This window comes from Microcebus murinus, chromosome 12, assembly GCF_040939455.1.
Source record: "Microcebus murinus isolate Inina chromosome 12, M.murinus_Inina_mat1.0, whole genome shotgun sequence".
NCBI classification, from domain to species: domain Eukaryota; kingdom Metazoa; phylum Chordata; class Mammalia; order Primates; family Cheirogaleidae; genus Microcebus; species Microcebus murinus.
Genome location: NC_134115.1, coordinates 19500345 through 19523482, shown reverse-complemented (window position 1 = coordinate 19523482; position 23138 = coordinate 19500345). Strand labels below are relative to the sequence as shown.

At 41.6% G+C, this 23138-nt stretch overlaps 1 protein-coding gene across 11 annotated transcripts in view; it reads left to right on the top strand.

Moving 5' to 3' along the window:
- The first annotated feature begins 15983 nt into the window (after window positions 1-15983).
- TLE4 (TLE family member 4, transcriptional corepressor) overlaps window positions 15984-23138 on the top strand; it is a 148467-nt gene continuing 141312 nt past the window's right edge. For 6 of the 11 annotated variants that reach the window (XM_012749747.2, XM_012749746.2, XM_012749744.2 and 3 more), the window contains exons 1-4: window positions 15984-16871; window positions 17741-17838; window positions 18943-19006; window positions 20184-20228. In XM_012749747.2, coding sequence (XP_012605201.1) covers window positions 16827-16871; window positions 17741-17838; window positions 18943-19006; window positions 20184-20228 — 252 coding nt within the window. In that variant the 5' untranslated portion in view covers window positions 15984-16826. Of the gene's footprint in view, window positions 16872-17220; window positions 17418-17740; window positions 17839-18942; window positions 19007-20183; window positions 20229-23138 lie in introns of those variants that run through there. The other 5 variants (XM_076008601.1, XM_076008600.1, XM_076008599.1 and 2 more) reach the window with 2 other exon arrangements.

Below are 23138 nucleotides of genomic sequence, written 5' to 3'. Positions count from 1 at the left end.
ACCAAAGTCTTATAACCCTAAAAGTTTCTACCTGAAAGCAGTGATGGTCCTAAACTGCCCAGACTAAAAGGCTGCAGTCTGTGATGTATTTTTGAGCATGCAGCTCATCCGGCCAAGTGCTCCATGTGCTGCCAACCGTCCTGTGGAATCCTTCTCTGACTGCCTTACAAGGGCTGCTGCAGACTCCAGACCTGGCCCTGGCCGGCCTCTTCAGGATAGAACATCCCATGAGACCCCACTAACCCAGCAATGACCTTGTCACTCTAACCTTCCTCTAAGCTCCCTGACTCTGACTGCAAGAACTAAACACTCCCATCCTCTGCCCCACTAAGGCTCCAAACACTAGGCCTGAGGAGTAGCTAATTGGTTTTTTACAAGCCTAAAATAATCCAGATATTTAAATATTGATGTTCATTTCTGGGTAGCCATAAACACAAAAGGGGGGAAAGAGCATGTTTAACTGTCTCCTGTCATTTAGTCTCACCATAATAATGGTCTTTAGTCAATAAGCCCAGCTTTATAAAAAGGTGACCCATTTGAATTAAAAAGATGTTCCGATGTGCTCTGTGTCATTATGACAGAGTGGTTCATCCGCTTGGTGTTGTCTACTCTGTTAAGCTAGTAGGCCTCCCCCTGCACACACACACATTCTAGGGTGGGAGGAAGGCTGTAGGAATCCTGAGTCCTGGGCTGAATGAAGAATAAAGCACTATATTTGGTGCCCAAGGAAGCATTTCCCAGTAGCCAATGATGGGGAGACCTTGACAATCAACTCTAGGTCAAGACTGGAAGGCTATGGTGCCATTGCCTTCCTCTCCTCAAAACACAGATGGGAGGGGGCACCCAGGTGCTGGGGTAGACCACTGAGCTGACATGTCCAAGAAGGACCCAAAGTGCCATTTCTATCCCTCTTCCAATCCTGTTTGTGTCCTCCAATAGCATCCTTCTATGCTTGTCCCATCAGATCCTCAAAATGCACTTACCTGTACATTTCTGACATCTTTTATTTTTCTTGTACTGTTTTACATTATTTCTTGAAAACACCCATCAACACACAGACAATAATTTTTCCCATTGCTGATACTTCTGTTTTCATGTGTATTTGACTGCTACCATTAAAGGCTTATAATCCACTCATAGGATCTGCCTTTTTCCTAAACCAGGATCAAGAAATACTATTGAGATGTAGTGACAATCTTTATAACAATAGTATCCTTTGGTTCCATTTAAACACCATTAACATTATAATACAGGTCACAGAATCACAATTTGCTAATTTATGCATGATTGAAAGTTGGTCTATTTCTCACAGATTTTATGTTAAGGTACCTTATGTTATATAAGTTCTCATATTATCACTTTTTGGATTCTAGAGTTCTTTAGAGGAGTATCTTCATTATTTGGGATCCTAGAGTCAGGCATTCACTTCTATTACCAATCACACATTGATAGAAAACTCAGTTTCTTTTATTTTTCTATAAATTGGTAAATATTCATTTGACTAGACAGCAAGGAAAAAAGAAATCGCTACATTTATTTTAACAACTCAGAAAATTTCATCATCTTCCTTAATTTTTATAGTTTTTCTACCTAAACACTCAGTCTATTTTGGAAAAAATGCTCAGCCTCTTAGATTTCTGCTTTTGCTCACTGTTCTTCCCCATGATGGCCTCTGGGTACATTCGAAGAGGTGGGGCTTGGGTGGCTTTAGGTGGTAGTAGGGAGACAGGTCCTCAACAGAGGGGTCAACTCTGGATCCTCCTGGGGTCTACTCCAGAAGACCCCTGGGCCGGGGAACTAATGACAACAGATGACAGCTTTTCCACCAGGAGGTTTTCCGGGGAACCGATCCTAGAACCTGGGGCTAATCTAGGTGGTGGTCAGTTTTCTCTTTCTGCTTGATCATCTCACGAGCGTCTTAGTTCTGGTGCTGAGGACTCCCAGTGGATCTGGGCCCAGCCAGTCTGCCTGGCAGTCCTTAACTGCTGCCCCTAACTCAGCGACTGCCCTCCTTCTAGAAAGTTCCTGCCAGACTCTCCCCCTTAACTTTCCAGACCCTCCTTGGATATTCTAGATCTCATTCATGCTACAGAGAAGCAGATAAGAGTTCAGGAGGTCGGCCCTCCCCTTGGGATATGTGTGAGTTTACTTTCATGTGGGCATTCCTGGTTGCTGCAGGCAAGGCTACAAGGCTCTGTGCTCACAGAGCCCCAGGTGGAAAGCAGGGCAGAAGCCACTCCCTTCCCCTTTCTCCTCAATTTAGCACAGGTCATTGAATCTAAGATGCCATTGATTTTAAGATTGTTCTATTGTTCTATGTATTAAATTCTAATTCATTCAAATTGTTTTCATGTTCTTATGAATAATCAAATGACCCATTCTCTAAGAATAATAACAACAATAGGAAGCTATGACACATGTTGATATATCCTGATTTCAGAGATGGAAAAGTATGAAAATACATGCATATTAAATCAGTGAAATGATTTATGTGTCTAACATACATTCCTACCCAAAGAACATCAGCCCCAGAGGAAAGATGGTAGTCTGATCACCACTGGCCTTTCTCTCACTTCCTTCTTGCCACGGTCCCTCAGGCCAAGAACAGACTTTGAGCTTTTCATTTCTTCTCATTGTATATTCTTACTATCCCATGCAGCAAGCTTCATTGTACCTTTTCCTCCCCATGGAAGAAACATTGAGTTAGTTATGCCTAGCTCATGATATGATGATTCTGGAAAGTCCTTTTTGTTTTGACAAAGACCAGCTTTCGAGACAACATTGACTAGTGACAAAATCCCCTTTTGGATATCAGAAATTGAATATGATCCTTTTTTTTTTTTCCATTTTGAGTCATTTCTATAACAATCCTAAAATTCCCTGAAGCATGGTTTTTAGACGCCTCCAGCAGAATGCAAAGGAGTTCAGTTTAAGAAAATATAAAACAAACAAAAAAATCAAAGCATATTAAAATATTACAAAAAAATGATCCTTTTTCATTCTTATCCTCCCATAAGGCCTAGTGTAGAACAATGGGCAGAACTGGCATATAGTAAATTCTAGTTAAAAAACATAGGATGAAAATATTTCTACTTGTTTTCCAGTTCCTTTTTTTGAATACCTCTGCAGGTGGAATTTGTATCATTGACTTTCTTGATAATTTGTAGGTCTTGTTTTTAAGGGACCCACCTAATAGCAGTTGGCCTTTTTGCTATTTCCAAATTGATAATATCTCTCTCACCAAAAATAACCCTGAAGCCCTATATACTTTTGTACTTCTTTGTGTTGCAATCTTTGGCTGAGGAGTGAACATTTGCTTCTTTTTGTTATTCTAGTATTAATATCTCATAGGCAGAAAAGAGATTATATGGGAAAATTGTTATTATTATCTTATATGAATATGACTTTTTTAGTATTATTTTGGGGCAGTCAAAAAGAGAAATTCCAGGAGCAGGACTTGTCACATAGAGGTTTTGTGCTATTACTAAAGCTTTTTCTTCCTGGTGTTCTTTTTTTTTTTCTTTTTTTTTTGAGACAGAGTCTCACTCTGTTGCCCGAACTAGAGTGCTGTGGCATTAGCCTAGCTCACAGCAACCTCAAATTCCTGGGCTCAACCTCAAGCCATCCTTCTGCCTCAGCCATCCGAGTAGCTGGGACTACAGGCATGTGCCACCATGGCTGGCTAATTTTTTCTATGTATTTTTAGTTGGCCAATTAATTTTTTCTATTTTTAGAAGAGACGGGGTATCGCTCTTGCTCAGGCTGGTTTCGAACTCCTGACCTTGAGTGATCCACCTGCCTCGGCCTCCCAGAATGCTAGGATTACAGGTGTGAGTCACCTTGGCTGGCCTCCTGGTGTTCTTTAGAAAGAAGCTTTACTGAGATGCCTGGTGAGGTAACAGGAGTGGCTTCTCTGGCCATATGTCTTTATGCAGGACTTAGCTGTCTGTACGGGGAAGAACTATCTCACAAGGGCCAAGCTCCTTGCTAGCATGTTCTAAGACGCAGGTGACAAAATTTAAATATAATTCTAAAGTAATTGGTAGGCCAATAGTTGATAGTACTAGAAGTATTCAAAAGAGATCATACTATGATTGCATTGACTTGTAAATAGGTAGCTGAAAGAAGTGAAAAAACTTTCAGAACCACACAGAATTTTTCCTGCACATTTTTCTTCACCAAACCTCATTATTTCTCATATTTTCCATTGCAATGTCTTCATCATTTAACTGTAACTTAAAATATAATTTTTGGGAAACTGTCATATATCTTTATGCATTTTGAAATGTGATTTTTACCGTATTTGGGCAGAATTTTGTGTGTGTGTGTGTGTGTGTGTGTGTGTGTGTGTCTAGCACCAAATCTCTAGCAAGCCTGGCTTTAATGTGGAAGTCATCAAGTGTAGAAGTGAGTGAGTATTGCTGAAATTCACTTTGCAGATGTTACTTTTGGAAACTGATGGTGAGTTAACCTATTATCAGTTTTGCAAACTGATTCAAGGATCCTAAAATAAATGAAAAGTTTTAGTTAAAAGATATCCATAGGTATCAGAGGAATTACTGGAAGGGGAACATTTCTTTTTGCAGTAACTAACTGTTAACTGTTAATGGCCTTTGCTAGCTGCAAGTATGATCTGCTATTTCCCCATCAGTTTTTTCTTCTGTTTGTAATAGGTCCTGTGCCTTCCTCTGAGAAGCATTTCTCACCAGCAGGTTAATAGGATGCAACGCACAAAAACGGCCAGTGAATCTGTTTGTTACAGTCTACTTACTAAAGCTATGGCTACAATACTCCAGTGCTGAAGTCAGTGAAAAAGGCATCATCCAAACACAATCCAAGGAAAATGCAAGCTGATACAGCACAAAGATGCTTTGTTTAAGAATGGCAGAAATTTCCAGCAACTATCTGGAAAAAAAAAAAAAAAAGAAAAAGAAAAAGAAAAAGCAGGATGGGAGGGAATGTAATCAAATAACAAAACAAACCCAAACTAAAAGAGAATCTTTATAAACCAGCACAAGGACACTTTGTTTTTAAGTGCACACAATGAATTTTAAAGATCTTTGTTCAGAAGGGAAATAAAGTATTATGAAGGACTGACACATTTGATGGATGGATGGTTTCTGAAAAACCACATTATCAATTACTTTTTCCTTGTTTGGCTCCAGTCCAGTAATTTTTATTTGAACAAGCCACATGCTAGCATGGTTTTGATTGCAGGAAGTGACTGGTTGTTGTTAAAGGATACTATTTCACTGATGAGCTTATCTCTTCCTCCCCCCTCCCTTTCTGATGGGACTGCGATATGAAAGGCACAGCTTCAGCTGTTATAAACAGAGTCAGGGATTGTTAGATAGACCCACCCGTGTTTTGCTTTCAGCCTTCTGTGGTACAATCTAGACAATGTATTCAGCAGGGCTTCAGAAAACAAACACTTGAATTTGGCTTATTTCTGTCCTCAACTTTGATATGAAATTTTGATTTCTCTAACATTTGCGTCTCTCATAAATCTAAGTTTGTTAGCAAAAACCAGTTATGAATATTATGTTCTTTTTTTTTATGTGAGACTACTATCTCATGTGAACCTTTCTGAGTAAAAAGGATCTTTATGAAACAGTCAACCTAAAATGTATCAAGGATCTTATCAAACAATACAGTGCCTTGTTCTAGCTTGCCTTGTTTTGTTTTTTCTTAATCTTATCAAAACTAGTACATTAGAACAGTTTATTAGTGTAAATATAATAAATACAACTAATTAAGCATATATTATTAAGTACTCTCAGTTTTCCTCTGTAATTAAGGAAAGATTTGGAAGCAGTCATAGTGGTCAGGAAATTATCTATGAAATCAACTGCTGACGCTCATAGGGGTATGTGTGCGTGTATCTGCTTTTCATGATAACTTCCTTTGTGATTGAATTTTTTGCATGTTACCATGCTTGAAACTTAAAATATTTCTAAATTTCCAGGATATCATGGTAAATAAAGACTTTGGATAGTTGCTTAAGTATGTTTCACAGTTCTATATTTTAAATACTAATTTTAGTGAATATTTCTCTGTTGAGCATTAAAAAACAAAAAGATAGGCTTAGAGAATGGGTCATTTGATTATTCATAAGAACATGAAAACAATTTGAATGAATTAGAATTTAATCGTGTTCAATGGAGGAAATGTAAATTTAGCAACCATTTGTTGACTCACTGGTTCATATCAAGATTCTTCTAAAGAAGATCTCATGGCATAGATATATGAAATGTATTATTAACCACAACTTATTCCCTGAAAACAAAATGAGGAAAACAAAAGTTATTTTATTTCAAAATTATGTATCTGAATGTCTTATTCCTTTTTGATGTGAAAGAAGGTGGTTTGGAAAACAGCAAAAAAAAAAAAACCTTCTAGAGAAAAGTCCTGGGTTTGAGTTTTACTCTGTCATTTGCTGGTCAGGCAACCCTGGGCAAGTTAGGGAACCTGTCTGAGACTCCATGGACTTTCCTATAAAATGAAATGGAGATTAAGGTATTATATTCAATCAATCATTTTATATGAGGGTACCTGGCATATTCAATAAGTGTTAGGAACTGATGGGGTTGATTATATAATATAGCTATGGAATAAATACAGGTCCTTTCCAGGATATAACAGAACTGGGTGTGGAAGGTTCATAACAGAAATCAGAGCCTTTCCAGTACTCTGTCTTTATATTTATAATGTCAAAAACAAAATTACACATCCCTTTTTATCACTATTTAAATTTCCAGTTAAATTGAGTAGAGTAGTTAGTACTCTACTTGGCAATTCTTCCTCCCTAAGCTATGACTTTGTATATATTTGATTTTAATAATTAGTAAAGTTCTAGTTGTGCATGCAGTAGCTTTACAGATAATAAAAATTTAATTAAACTTACTTTGATGCAACTTTGATTATAAATTTTCCTAAGCATTGCATAAATAATTCAAAAATGTATGTGACTAACATACTTCCTTCAACAAATATCTAAAGTTCTCCCAAATTTTCAAAAGCTAAGTGTCAAATGTGGTTATGTTAGGCTATTGTAAACATTCTGCTTTAGAACTAATAGAAAATGTACAATACTATACCTTTTGCCAATGGAGTTGTTATTATGTTTTTATAGCTTAGAGGAGTTTTCTGAATCTGGCTAATTTTTATTACATGATTCACGTGTTTACTGTTCTCAGAGCAAGTTGCTAGAGAGTGATTGCTGGGTAGCAATCTAAATGTTGTAAAAATGTTTCCAAATTCAATTTGCAATAAATATCTGACAATTCTTTTACATTTTCAATGTCTTATTAAAATAAATGTATATGACAATTGTCATCATGATAAATAATTTTCCAAATGATTAATTATAATTTAAAAATTTCAAAGATCCTCCAAGGATTTAAAAATAAATGGTTTCCTTTCAAAAAGGTGTAAGTACCAAATTTCTTAACCTTGTAAATGAAAAATAGTCTATACCACTATTTAAGTCTTTGATGAAAATCATTCCAAGAGACTTTAAGATTATTTTCAGGTTATTTCAGCTTTCCTTTTAAAAACCTTAATTTCTCTTTAAATTTTCACTGGATAAATTATAAAAGGTGCCTCAGTTTGGATTACAAATCAAGAATGAGTTATTTTTTCATTTCTCTCTTTCATATAAATGTTGCAAAAATTAGTCAGATTCAGAAATCTACCCTAAGCTATAAAAACACTACACAGCAGCAGCTGTACTGGGGAAGAGTATGCCAATCATGCTAATCACAGATTTTCCATGAGGTGAGAGTAGATGAGAGAAGGAGAGTCGTTACTAGACTGCACAGTGGCTGGGTGGCCTCTGCCATGGAGCAGTTCAAAGGGGAGGATATAACCAAGGGACAGGGGTGGTTAATATTCTACTTTCTTTGTGTGTCCTTCTGACTTAATTCCCTCCATCATCCAAAACTTCAGCAAAAGTGTTGAAAACACACAACTTGTGTCTAGGATACTTCAGAAGAGTTAAGGATGTCCCCAAATGGAGCATGGAACATAGACAGATGAGCAGGAAGCATATAATGGAGATCAGGCTTTCATCAGAAATAAGGAGCTACTGGGAAGGATGTTGAGTTTCTGACTGTACACAGGTTGATGGTGAGTCATTCTTATTTAAAGTTATAAAAACAAGGAATCCAGCAGCCTGGAAGATGAAGACATATAATTTCCTGACATAGGTTATACTGATAATAACTTTCTCTATATTTTCCAAATGTAAATATTCTAGGATATATTAAATTATGATTATGTATGACTATATATATATACACACACACACACACATTTATATTGTAGAGTTGATATATACCTATATTTATACATATACATGAGCCAAGCCAGTTATTTTTCTCTGAGTTACAGTTTTCACATTTGTCAGACGATCATAACAATACCTGTTCTTCCACCTAACAGGTTTTGTAAGGAAGGAAGCAGCACCTGGAAGCACTTTGTAAAGCACAAAGCATTATGATTATTGTGAGGCATTAAAAGGCAGCTCTAGTGGAATAAAAAGAAGTGGAATCTGAAAATTCAAACTTGATTTCCAACTTGTTTGCTTACTACTAATAGTTGTATAATCTACAAGAGGCCATTGGTTTCTCTGAACCTCAGTTTCTTAGTCTGTAAAATGGGCATTATAATACTAATCCTTATCTCTTGGTGCCCTTCCGCATTATCAGATGTAATAATATGTAACAGCTCTATGTAAACACACTCCATGCAGACATAAGGTATCAAATGGTCTCTCTTGCAGACATATTTAATAAAAATCTATAATAAAGGCCAGGCACAGTGGCTCCCACCTGTAATCCTAACACTCTGAGAGGCAGAGGCAGGTGGATTGCTCGAGGTCAAGAGTTCGAAACCAGCCTGAGCAAGAGTGAGACCCTGTCTCTACTGTAAATAGAAAGGAATTAATTGGCCAACTAATATATATATATATATATACATATATATATATATATATATAGAAAAAATTAGCCGGGCATGGTGGTGCATGCCTGTAGTCCCAGCTACTTGGGAGGCTGAGGCAGGAGGATTGCTTGAGCCCAGGAGTTTGAGGTTGCTGTGAGGTAGGCTGACACCACAGCACTCACTCTAGCCTGAGCAACAAAGTGAGACTCTGTCTCAAAAAAAAAAAAAAATCTATAATAAAAGCACTCAAATTTTATTGTATATAAAACCAAGGAGTGGAGGCAGAGGGTGTCTCCATGAATGAAAATTTCCCAGAATATTAGTTTTCATAATATCATACTTTTCTAAAAGTAGTAGTGCACTGGACTAGATATTACACTGTGAATGATGGCTCATTCACATTATTTGACAGGGATTGCTATTAAAGGAAGTCATGTGATTTACCAGAATTGTTTCAGGCTACGTAATATTGAGGACAAGTCCTGAATTGAATTATAGCAGTGGGAGCCCACATACTAGCATTAAGACTATAGCCCCTTATATTATTATTGTTTAGATCATTGTGTAAGACAACTAATTAATTTTCAACAAAATATGTCTGTAGCCTCATCCCCCCCCCCAAAAATCTTCAATCCAGGAGTTCATTTCTTTGGAAGTATTAAAAAGGGAGGAAAGAAAACACAGTCAAGCTTTGCAGATGATCCTGAACCAAAATCCATTCCATATAACCAATTCATCTCTGAGATGATGAAACATTTTTAGAGCCACAAATGTTTGCATTTAGGGGTAAAAGGTTTAGAGATTATACTTACCTCCTATGGTGGATGAAACACCATATAGATGAGACTAGAAAGGTTAAAGCGACTAACCAAAGTTAACCAGATCATGGTAGATTGTGAACTGAACCGCAGTTCTGGTAAAAATAATACTGGACTTTCTGGAACTCTTTTCTCATACAAAGCAGTATGGTATCTAGTTATACTTTCCTACACCTACCCCATTCCCATGCCACCCATTTCAGAAAGTAAATGTGCAGTGTCTCTCCTGTAATATCTGCCCTGCAGGCTGTTGTGATAGTTAGCAAGAGTGGGAGCCTGTGTGAAGGCACAGCAAGAGCAGCTGCACAGGTGTGAACCCTGCTGTTAGTTGAAAGTAAAAGAACTAGAGCTTCAGCACTGTTCATCTCTCCCGAGCTTCCTCATCCAGCCTGCAGGAACTCCGAAGGTCCGGGCCTGGAGGAAGTGGGCTTTGCTTCCTGCAGCCGTGGGAATCTCAGTTTCAGCTTTTGCCCAGTGGCAGCTGCAACACAGTCATCTCCCCACTTTAACCTTCCACCCCCATTTTAGCAATAAAACATCTGCTTGAAAAGGAGTAAACCAGGCAGGTGGGTTGGGTAGTGCTTAAATTACATACTTTAATTGAATACTCAACTTGTAGAATTTGGGGTTATGCAAGGTATTAAATGAAGAAGGAGACAGGAGTTCTGATCTCTGCTTCACTACTTAGAAGCTGTATAACCTTGGGCAAATAACTTCTTTCTGAGCCTCAGCTGACTAATCTTTAAAGTGGGGATAATGATACCTTATTCACTTAAAGGCAGAGGAAGGGAATAGAGAAGTCTCTTTAAGGTCCCTCTAGATTCAAGGAAAGTAAAGATAACATGAGCTTTTCCCAAGTGAGGGAGTCATTTTTCATAGTGAATTTCTTAGATATGATTTGCTTCATCAGCTTATAGTATAAATATTAATACATTCACAGTTCTTTTAAACTATTTAAGACTATTGTTCAGACAAGTGAGAAGTCTAGGGTCTCCCTCAGACCCCCATAATTATTTTTGACATAGGGTGTGACTATTGAAGACAGGGGTTCCTATACAGACCTTTCTTTTCTCACACACTCAGCTATTTCTCCCAAAGCACCCCATTAGTACTAGGATGACTAAGCAAAAAGGAGATTCCTATCTTTAATCAAGAGTTCTTTCAGAACAAGAAAGACCCATACTTCCCACTTTTGAGTCACAGCTAGTAAACCTGGCTCACTGGTTCATTCACCTGTTGACATTAGGTAAGTTCTAGATACCCCCTCCTCACCTCCCACTACCATGCCTGGGCAGGAAGAGAAAGGCCTCAGTGTTCCTACTTGCCTGAAGACTTAATTAGGGGCCATTTCAAGAGTTTCAAATAAAGTAGCATTGCAACATGGAGAGTCCTAGAAGTCTCCCTAGTACCTATGAAACTTTTTCTACCCTGCTCCCAAGCCAAGTCCCTTCCCCCCCAAAAAAAAGCAGTGTGTGCCCACTTGCTTTTTATCCACCAAGAAGGGACATCCCAGCACAAAGGGTTGGCAGTCTCTACCACTCAGCAGAGGCAGCTGGCAAAGATAAAGCTCTGTCTCACCAGACAAGTTTAGAAATGTTGTTTTCTGACACATATACTAAATATTCAAAAATAAGGAGTATGCTGTACAACTATCTCCATCTCATCATAGAGGGGAGGGTGATGGCAAGTTGACTTACGGAGCAAGTCAACTGTTGATCTAGAAATGGATCTATGTGTCCTTGATTCTCTATGATTGTTGCTGTGCTGGTTGTATATTCAAAGCATAGCTTGGTATTTTTGAGCTGCATAGTCAGACTTTACTCAAAATTTAACTATCACTTATTAGTGGGAGTGAGGCAGTGGCGGTACCAAGGGGAGGCTGTGTGGGAAGGGTAGGGTGTGTGTCTCTATACTCTTTATCAGCTGTCTCCAAATAGAAACAATAGATTATTCTTTAATATGGAAAAGGATGCTTTCTTAATTTTAGGTCAAGTGTGAATGTGGGCACCTTAGGACCACTTTGATATTTATAATGATCTTGTCACTGTCTGCTCATGAGTCTTTCTCCCTCTACAATGGCTTTCCATTGCACTCAGAACAGAAAATGAATGCCTTTATTATGCATAAGAAGTTCGATGTGACTAGCACCCATGGGTATAGCCATGATTTAATCTCATATTTACTTTAGCATGTATGAGTCTTTTAAAAATCATATTCACCAATACTTCCCAAAATGGGGCATTTGCATCCACTTGAAATTTGCTTTTCAGTGATTTTTGCCTTGGCTGGCTCTTTTTTGGCTTTCAGGCCTGGGCTTAAGCGTCACTTCCTCTGAGAAGCTTTCTAGGACCTCCCATCTGAACTAGTTGTATCATTCCAATCACATCTTCATAATACTGTGATCCAGACCTTATGGAGAGGGCACAGCTGTAGCTCTCTGAATAGCAGATGGACCTTCCCTCCTGAAAATCTGCCTTCTGAAACTTGCCAGCAATCCCCACTTCAGAACTGGCTGGAAATCTATTCTCTGGTGGTCCAGGGAAATCTGTTCAAGGAGGTGCCTCATTAGAGGCACTTGCTCCCAAACCACCTAAGTGGGGTTCTGGAGGAAGGTGCTGGCTGCTGGGTGCTGCAGCTTGCTGCCATCTACAGACAAAGTTTCCTATCAGTGGGAAAATATTTAAGGGCCCAGATTCATTTTCACTGAGCAGGCAAAGAGGTATGAATTTGGAACTAAGAGGCAATTAATCAATAATAGCCACATTTATTGCTAAGTTGCCATATTCTGGCAGATAGTAGGTATTCAATAAATATTGGAAGTAATAAATAATTTATAACTAACCTAAGTGGAAAGTGTGCTTGGCATGTGTCACTTTAAAATTGGACATTCCAGGCCTAGCATCCAACATGAATGCTGTTGCGGAACCCGCCCCACATGAACTCTGGAGCCCTCTGTGCTAGATGAGGTCCCAAATAACATCACAGCTTGGTTCAACAGTTTGTGAGAAGTGTGATGAGAGAAGCACAGGCAGAGAGAAGAGAAAACAAAAGCAGCCATGAGCCCCTCCCACTTCCTGTGTTGAGGCCAGAGCTGGGCTACCAGTTGCTTAACTTGGGATCTTCCTGAGACATTGCTGTGCATTATGGAGATCTGCCACGTGGCCAGAATGTGAAACATATCCAAGAGCTATACTTTAAAACTATACTTAATAAAAATAAACATCTTGATTTCTTTAGCCACTTTTCTGTTGACACAAACTGTCAAGAGAGATTAGAAGAAAGGTCCCTGCTACAAGCTATTTGATATTACCTAACAGAGTAAAGTTTCCTCTTTGTCCACTCTTTCAATAGCTCTTCAGGTTCTATGGTTAGAATTCTCATTTTCTGTCCTGAGAAAAAACTGCATAGAATTTCAATAAATATGACCTAAATGATATAGAAACTTTCTATTAATATATGAATGCAATGTGGTATTCATTGATTAGTGCCATCAAAAAATATTTACTGAGCACCAACTATTAGACAATGATGCCAGACGTTCTGGGCATTTGGAGTACAACTGTGAACACAACAAACTGTTCTTAGGGAACCTGCTAACATTCTGGCTAAAATAGATAACATGGAACTTCCTACAGAGAGTGACACTCTTGGTAATGTCACAAACTATTGAAAAGCTCCAGTGGGAGCAAATAACCTACCTTAGAATAAAACGTGGTGGTTGTTGGTGCTCTTAGAGAATTCACTATTCTAGGGTAGAAATTGTATCACTCAAGGGAAAACTTTTGATTCTTAGGAATACTTCAGAACAGTGCTGTCCAATGGAAATATGTGACTCATGTGATTTTAAATTTTCCAGGAACCAGGCTAAAAAAGTAAAAAGAAGCTGGATGTAGTGGTATCTGCCTGTAGTTCCAGTACTGGGGAGGTTGAGGTGGGAGAATTGCTTGAGCTCAGGAGTTTGAGGCCAGCCTGGGCAATATAGGGAGACCCTCTTCTTATAAATAAATAAATAAAAACAGGCAAAATTAATTTTAGTAATATATTTTGTTCAACTGATTTATTCAAAATATAATTTCAACATGTAATCATTATAAAATTATTGAGCTACTTCACTTTTTTTTTTCATATCAATTCTTTGAAATCTCATGTGTGTGTGTACTTACAGTTTATCTCATTTTGGATTGGCCACATTTCTAGCACTCAACACCCACATGTGGCTAGGTATGGACAGCAGAGGTTTAGAAAACTGCGGAAATAGTTCTCCATCCTCTTATTTTGGGGATGGAGGTGAAAATATTTCCTGAATTGGAACATTCCGTGAACTCTAGTTCTGGGTTTTTAGTATGAAACTAGAGGCAGGTGAAGACCACCGCACTCTTTCTTCGCACCAGCCCTCCACAGTGGCCAGACGGAAGGAGGTTTATAGACAGGTTATTGATTCGTCCACTGAAAGGGATATAGCATTAAGAACAGTTTTCAACTAACGCTGCTGAACCAACAGCAGCAACTCGGCCAACATCTCAAGTTAGAGGAGGCAAAAGACGCTTAGAGATGAATGTCTAAAACCCAGTCCCAGACCTTTACGTTAGCCGACCCTCTTTTTGATTTTTCCCGATTTTTTCCCCCGTCCCCAAAGGTAAGAGGCTCGCTAGCGCAGGCTGCGAGCCCCAGCCGCCTCCCCTTGAATTGAAGAGTTGCCCCCAGCTGCATTGGCACTGGGACAGAGAGGCTGCTGACTGCTCGGTCGCCCCCACCCCGGGCCCCTTCCCTAGGGGTACCCCCACCCCGCTATGCTGCCCCATCCCTCCGCCCCCAGCCACTGCCGCCGGGGCCGCCCCACCTTCCACCCGTCTCTCGGGATATCCCACCAGGATAACTCGACTCGTTCCTCCAAAGGGCGGGAAAGAGGGGCCGTTTTCCTACTGATCTGGGGCAGGGGGCGTCCCGGCTCGCGCAGGGGCGTTTTCCTCCCCGTGCGGGGGGGACCCGCACCCTGCTGGCCCGTTCTGCATAAGGGCCCGACGGTCTGCGGAGTTGGCGCGGCCCCCTCCGCAAAGTTTCTTTGGAAATCCAGCGACTCCCGCCCCCGGGCCCTCAGCCCCCCACCCGCCCAGACCCCACGGTGACGCCCCCACGACCCCCAGCTGCAGCGTCCGGAGGGCTTTCCTCACGAGTTACCTGGGGGGAGGCGGCCTCCCTTCGGAGTTAAATGGCAATCACAGTCCCCTCGGGGCTCGGAGGGACGTGCTCCCCGCCCACCCCGGCGGCCTCAGCCCCGGCGGGCACCTCGCGACTCCTTCTACGGCTCTAAACAGGAACAGGGGCCCGAGTCCGCGTTCACACGGAAAATTATGCCGGCTCCAGCGGCGCGTAAAATTGATGTGAACCGAACGAAGTGGGATCAGCGTGATCCTCCCTCTCTTGTCTCAACAGGGGTTTCGGCGCGTTACACAAGGCCGAGCTTGTCTCTTTAAGGAGACATTGGACCCTAATTAGTCCGCATTCCTGGCGCGGCCGCCGCCGAGCGAGGGGGCCGTGGGTGTTAGGGGCGGGAGGGGGATGGGTGGGAGGACGAGACTCGGAAGATCTTCTGACCGGCCTCCAGGCTCACCGCCCCCTCCACCGTCTTTATTTTGCCGCCACCACCGCCACCAACACCTAGTTCTGAAGATGCAGCCAGGGCAGCAGCAACAGCAGCAGCAGCAGCCGCCGCTTCTCCCAACCCCACGTTACTTTGATTGACAGCTGAACAAATGTTTCCCCGGTTCGAACGCTCCCGCTAAGGAACGTCAGCCAAGGCAACGCTCCGCCTTGGGCGGGCCATCTCCGCCCCGCCTCCGCCAACCCCATTCCGTTTCGTTCATTGGTCGGAGCCACGGGCGACGCCCGGCCCCCACGTGGGTTTCAGCCCGGTTGGCTCCTCCCCCCTAGCTTGCCATTTGTCAGCAGTGAAATGATGGGCAGTAACACAGAACGGCGATTAATGTTCAGCCATCTCTGATTGGTTGCTGGAGACGCCTACCGCGCCGAGGGTGGGCGGGGCGCTTGGAGAGCGCCCCAGAGCGGTCGCGTGGCCCGCTGGTGATTGTAGTCAATCTGGCCGTATTCTCACGGTCGCCCCCAGCCACGGTCGCCGGGGGTGTACTACATCTCCCGGGATGCTCCGCGGTCCCTCCGCGAACGGTTGTGAATATGTATCAGAATGTTAATGATTAGCTGCTGCTAAATTTGGTCAAAGAAGTCACCTACACAGAGCGTGTTGTTAGAGCTGTTCTGAGCGGGTGTTTGGGCTGTTGGCTGCTTTCTTCCCCCTCTCACACACTTGTATATTATTTTGAGGTGGTGTTCGCAGAGTTTGAAAGGAGAGAGAATTAAAAAAAAAAGCCGCAAGCGTTTCACTCTTTTATTTTTATAATCCCCTTCAATTTGGGGTTAAAAAAAAGACAAGAAAACAGGAAGGAAGAAAAATAAGGAAATGAGATGTGGTAAAAGAAGCTAAAAGGTGCCTTTTAAAAGATCGTTGCCGTGAAGTGAAAAAATCTCCAGAGAAACCAAAAAGCACCGTCGAGACCTCTTCCGAACCAAAGGAGTTTGTGTTTGCTTTTAGGGAAGAAGAAAGATTATTCATTCGGAGGAATAACAACCAATTAAAAGACAAATAAAAAAAAGTTTGGAGTGGGACGAGAGCGAGCGAGCGGCGGGCGGCGGGGCGCGGAGCTCGCACTTTCCCGGCCGGGTGAGCGGCGGCCGCGGTGCCGGGCTCGGCGGGCGCGCCTCGGCGGAGCGAACGGCGGAGCGTTGCCGCGGGAGACGCGCGCCGGACAATGCCCGCGGCGGGCCAGTGACGCCCGCGGGGAATGCGGAGCGGCCCGGCCGCCGGCACCCAGCCGCCGCCGCCGCCGCGCGTTCCTGCTGCCCGCGTCACGCGAGACCCGGCGGGGGCCGGGACCGCCCGAGCCTCCCCTCGGACCCTGCCGGCCGCCTCCGCCGCCGCCTCCTCCTCGGGGCCATTAAAGCCAATGAGCCGCGCGCTTCTGCCTAGCGCAGCCAACTAAATCGGTTTGGATGATTCGCGACCTGAGCAAGATGTACCCGCAGACCAGACACCCGGTGAGTGCGAGCGGCGCGGGCGCGGGCTCGCCGGGCGCCGGGGGATTCCCCGCGTCGCCCCCCTGCGCGCCGAGTTGTGTCTTTTGGCCGGAGGGGCGTGGAGAGCGGCCCAAAATCGGCGCCCGACTCCGGGAGCCGCCGCCCGCCATCGGCCCCCACCCCTCCCCCCCGGCGCGGTGGCACTCTCGGAGGGGGTGCGAGAGGCAATTGAGTTGTAGCCATTTTCTTATTGTTGTCTTTGAAGCCCCTGGAAGCCAAGTGGAGCCGTTTGCGGTCCCCGCGCCGCGACTCCTCCAGGGGGGGTGGCGAGCGATGAAGGCGGCGCGACTCCGCGCCGGGGCGGGGAGGGCGCCCTCGGCGGCGGCGCTGCTGGGCTGGCTGCGGCTGGGAAGTGCGGGGCGCCGGCCCCTCGCGCCGCCAGCCCCCGGGGCGAGCGAGCGAGCGCTGGAGCGAGCCGGGAGGGTGGCGGCCGCGCCCCCTCCCCCCGCCTGACCGCAGCCCGACACCATGGCGCGGGTCCCCCCGACGGGCCAGTTTCGATTCCGGGTGAGGAGGGAGTGGGCGCGGCGCGCCGGCCCCTGGGTGCCCGCCGTCGGCCAGGGCCGGGAGCTGGGGCTCGAACCCGCGGGGTCCGGGGCGCGCGGGGCTGCGGGCGGGAGCACGCCGGGCCCCGGGCCCCGCGAAACCATCCCCTGCTCGGGCTGAGGGGCGAGAGGAGGGGGCTGGAGGAGAGTTTTAATCGCTCCTCGCCTGCGTGCGCGATGACCCCCCACTCCCCCGCCCCCGCTGACGCCGCGTGGTGTGTTTTCCTCGTCTCCCTGCTACGCCTGTGATGTGGGCTAATTAAATATTTTATTGTTGTTTTTTAGGCACCACATCAGCCTGCTCAACCCTTTAAATTTACAATTTCCGAATCCTGTGATCGGATTAAGGAAGAGTTTCAGTTTTTACAGGCTCAGTACCACAGGTAACGATATTGACTTTAGCTGATCCTCCTGTTTGCTTAGCTCTTGTCTCTCCCCCGCATACACACACAAACACCTACCCTCCCCCCCTTTTTGGGGGGGACCACCACAAAGGTATTTTTTTTTTTTCCTGTGGGCAGAAAGGACAAGTCAAGGCCTCTTTTCCTTCAGGCAGGTGTAAAGAAATCAAGCATTTCTTTTTCTCCCGTAAATTAAAATAAAAAGGAGGCAGAATAATCGGAACTGGGGAGACTTGGGAAACGCTGAGGCCAAACTTGACATACTGATTTATCGGGGCCAGGAGAATGGAAGGTTGGGAAGATTCTGAGGCCTTTTGACTTCCTTGGTTCTTTATTACTCCGGGCATGATTCCTTCTCACTTCTTTCTGCCATTCCACTGAAGAGCTGAAAAGCCCTGGGAAGTCCAAGTGAGCGTTTTCATTACTTTTATGCTGAAAAAATGTTTTCGTCTTAGGAGCGATTCTTAGAGTGCCTTTGAAACATTTTTCTTTGGCTTTTTAATGATGCGTATTTTTTATTTCATAAATGCAAGAACCACGACCCTCTGAACCTGATCGACACTTTGCCCCTGGGTGGTGGTATTCAACTTGTGTGTTTGGAGGGGGGGGGAAAAAAACAAGACATCATTCATAAGACATGCTTGATTCACATTTTCATCAGTCTCTTCCCACATCATTAAAGAAACAAACTCCCTTGTGACATTTTGGGGGACTTATCTGTGCTTGTATGTGTAGTCATTATTGATGTTTATTTCTTTGTTTTATTAAGTGAATTCAATGAATACTCAATTCTGGATGACATCCCGTCATTAAATCAACTAGAGGGTTTATTTACTTAAAACTTAAAAAGAAAACCCCAAAAAACAAAAAACCTCACATTTGATCCACATTGAAAGGGCAAGTCCAGTGGTTCCAGTCACTCCTTTCTCTCTTCTCTCTTTCCATAATGAGGGTGTTATTGAAGATTGTATTATAGATTTGGGTTGTTTTTTGTAGGTGAGATTTAGAGGAGAGAATATGTGTTTTGAATTGAAGAATGTAAGTTAAGATCTGCACTGTACTTAGATTATCTTATGTCTCAAACAGTCTGAAGCTGGAATGTGAGAAACTCGCCAGTGAGAAGACGGAGATGCAGCGGCATTATGTCATGGTAAGAAAACGGGTCCCAGATTCAAAGTGCCTATTAGTTTGGGATACAAAAAACAAGAATGCATTCAAATTGCTGGAGGCTGCAGGATAGATCACAGTCACTCTGCCAGTGTAGTTGAGGTTGTGGGAATGTGTCTATTAGCAACCTGTAATTCCTAGGATGTTATAACTTGCCTTTGACAACCAGCTTTGATTTGAATTTTCCGAAAGTTCAGCCACATAGGGTATGATTTTCTGTGCTTTGTTTTACAGATTGACAAAAGAAAAAAAAAACTCATTTATGTTTTGTTTAGTCACAAGCAAAATGTTTTTGTTAGTGGTTTTCTTTGTTTTGTTGCTGTTGCTCCAGTTTTAACCAGATAATTTTTTTGTATACTATTAAAATTTGAATGTGTTCTATTTCTTTTAAAGAATGGATAAGAAGACACCAGACCCTTTTTCATATTTTTTCCTCACTCTTTACGTTACTATTACATTTATATTTGTGTGTGTGTTTTCAATTTCTATATTGTTATATTGGTTTGAGGAGTGTTGTAGTCTCCTGTATAACTGATTTGTTCCGCCAGAATTCCTATAATGCCAGTTATACTTCGTGGTTAAAAAGCCCAGTCTGCTTTTATGGAAGTATTATGGAACATATTTTGATTTTTCAAAGAGGCTCCAGAGTAACTCATTCATTCATTTTTCTATCAAGCTTTTTTGCTTTGAATATGTGAGCATGAGCTGTACACTACAGATGAGAAACTGAATTCTTAAGTAGCATCACCTTTCCCAACTGTTCTTTCAAAACATCAGCATTTGTATAAGACACGTTTTTTGCCATTAACTTGCCCACTGTGCCTAGGAATTAGAGTCCATATGGTACCGAATTTTTATCAGACTCTTGATTTATCTGTTTGTGATTCATAAAGACAACTGGAGATGTTAAGAGTACTGTGTTTGCACTTAATTTTTCTTAGTTTTTGAGTTATTCTTTTAGAATCTGTGTCTTAAGGAGGCTTCTAGTTTATTAGGCTTAATATAGTTCCTCTTGATTCATTGGCATAGGTATTATGGATATTTTGGTTTAGGTGAGGCTTTTATGTTTGTTTGTTTTAAATATACTTGGGGCATTTTGAACAAACTAGGAGATTGTTTGATGAAAGGCATGAATTTAATTGCTTTTCCTTCTTTGACAGTATTATGAAATGTCCTATGGGTTGAATATAGAAATGCACAAGCAGGTAAGTTATTTCTTTATAACCATTTTAAATGACAGTAATACTGGTACAGTTTGAAAAGAACAGTGTTTTGCAATTTTATTCTGCACATTGTTGTGGCTACCTGTATTTTGAAAGACAGGGTAATGGAGAGAATGCTGTTATTTTCATGTGTGGCTCCTCATCTTTCTTTCATATTATCCTAATTTTAATAATTTAAAAATTTTGTTTTAAGAAGTCTATATGCATATTAAACTTTGTTCACTTTCAAAAGCAGGATGCTAAATTTTAAAAGATATCTTGTTTTCCTTTTTAAAGAGTTGCTTTAGGTATTGCAGGCATTTTGAACTTGTCTCATGAAAGCTTTTCTTGGAAAATATTAAAAAGCAAAACTGTAGATTGTGTGGAGCCTTCGTTGGCTTGGTGTGAAAGAATAGATAGTGGGTGAGCTGGGAGGATCAAAATGAAATCTGTGGAGCTACAAAAGAAATTGATGTAAAATCCTTGTACTGGTCCCCTGAGGCTACTTAGTTGGGTCTTACCAGGAACTGTAACCATTACTTCCAAAATTTGTACAGAGTAAATGAGCCTGTTAGAAGCTGTGATAAGGTTCAACACTGGGTCTTGAAATCTAGCAATTAGTTCAGCAGAAAAAAAAAAAAAGAAAAAAAAGATAATGATTAGTTAGAAAGCATTGGGAGGTATGACTCAAGCAGCCTTAGTTTTTTGCAAAAGTCTGAGTAAAATGGATTGGCTTAAGTTTCCTAGACAGAAGAATAGCATATATATATGCTATATATATTGTTTGGCAATAGTAATTCCTCTAGGAAACATTTATTTTTAGTGATCTCCTAGTGGAAGTAGTTCAGGTCTCATCAACCATTTCAGAATAGGTGTGTGTATATGTTTTCCTGTTGGGAAAAAGACAAGGGAAAACTCACTGCTTTTCATCTTTTATTTATGTTTAAGGTAGATGTCATTACTTTCTAAGTTGAGAAAGTGTGAAATGAGCCCATATTATTAGGCTATTAGTATTTAAAGGTTCGTTTTTGGGTATAGTTATTCACCACATGCTCAGAACATAGCCAGTTAGTAGATCTTTAAAACATAACTGTTAGACAATAAAGGCAATTGGATAGATAGTATTTGAAAACAAAAAGTTGGAAAAAATAAGACATTACTTACATTGACTTTTTATTTCAGATACTGTTTGTTTTACTTCGTATGCTATTTGCTTACATCAGTATTAGTATTATACTATGGTTTGAATGCCACCTGTTAAAATTTAATTCTTATTTTGGCATCTTTACTATTTCTGTTTAGTTTAGTAATGTAAATATCTTCCGCTTAAACAAAATCCTCTCAAGCTTATGGATGGACTCCCTTTAACTCTACCTTATAGGAATAGATTACATGAATGATACTGCTTGTTAATTATCCTTATTACATTTCATTTTAGGTCTGGATCTTGTACATAGCTTTTTTTTGTGTGTGTGTCCTCACCCCACCTCCCAAGATTAATTAGTGTCTTTTTAAAGATTGGACCAGATGACTAATGTCCCTTTATTTTTCCTTCTGTATTTTGTTTACCCTAACCACTTAGTTTCCAATTCTCCTTGTACCGTCTACATTTCTCAGAAGCACATAGCTCATATTTAGGTGTAGATTTCTTTTTCTGGGAGGGGATATGTGAGATCCCTTAATTTTATACATTTTATACCTCTATAATTCTGTCATCTTCTTGTCCAGCTGGCCTCAAACGCCATCCATTTAAAATTGAGAAGAGTACATTTTCTCTTTTTTTCTCTTGCTTTTAAATTCAATCATATCAAGAATCCTGAGGGCAGTTTATCACATTATGAAATACAGACAGCCCTGCAAACCACCTACTTATTATATTTTCTTTCTTTCTCCCCCTTAAGCACAGAGGCATATCTGTCTTTATTTGTTTTCCTAGGCAGCTGGCCTTAGTTCCTCTTAGCCTGTCTTCCAGATGCAGTCGCTGGATACCCTTGTAATGGAAAGCAGCAATAATGCAGGGAAGTTGCCCTGCGGCATAATTGGGCCTAGTTCTCAAGATCGGGTTAGGCTTATTCACTTATTAGATTTGTGTCTCAAAGGGTTCAAGAGTAGGAGTCCCCGGAGTCCTTGGAAGTACCTTAGTAATTGGTGGCCCTGATATTTGAAACCTTTGTGTATTTTTTGGTTAATGCTCCTGTTCTTCTTGGCTGCTGCCAGCCACAGAGTATTTATTTTTAGAGAAATTTTTCATTGGAACAGAAAATGATGGTTGTGATGGAGTCATGACTCTGTGACTTAGCAAATTGATAAAAGGATAAAAGTATGAAGCAGTGACAAACGGGGGTGGGGGGGAGCTGTTCTCCCTCCTCCCCTTTCTGTGTGATGCTCATCATCACTCACCCTGTGTTGATGCTGATGGAGAACTATAAAGTGAAACCTATGGGGAATTTGTCATTCCGAAATGAAAGCTAATGTAATTAGTACCAATTAAAGTACATTTAGTAAATTGGATTTAATCTTAATTAAGCCTGCATAATGTTGCCAATTTTTAACAATTATGTTTGAGAACATAATTAATTTAAATTTTGGTAACTGAGTAAATAGCATTAGTCTGGTAGAATTAGTGGATTTTTTTTAAAGGGGAATTTGGTGACATGACATGGAATTGGAGCATAAAATATGAATCTAATTTCTGATAATATTTAGTAGGATTGATTGAGGTGAGCAGATGAAGCTAGAAAAAAAGCCCAGAGAACTTAGGATGAAGTGTTCTAGGCTATAATGGGAAATAATGCTTTGCTACTGTGTCTCAAGTTCCAGTACAAAAGTAAAGATGACAAATAGGACATGGTTAGAAATGGCACATATTTTACTATGATGTCTTCAAAATGGAATTTTTAAAAATGTAAGAAC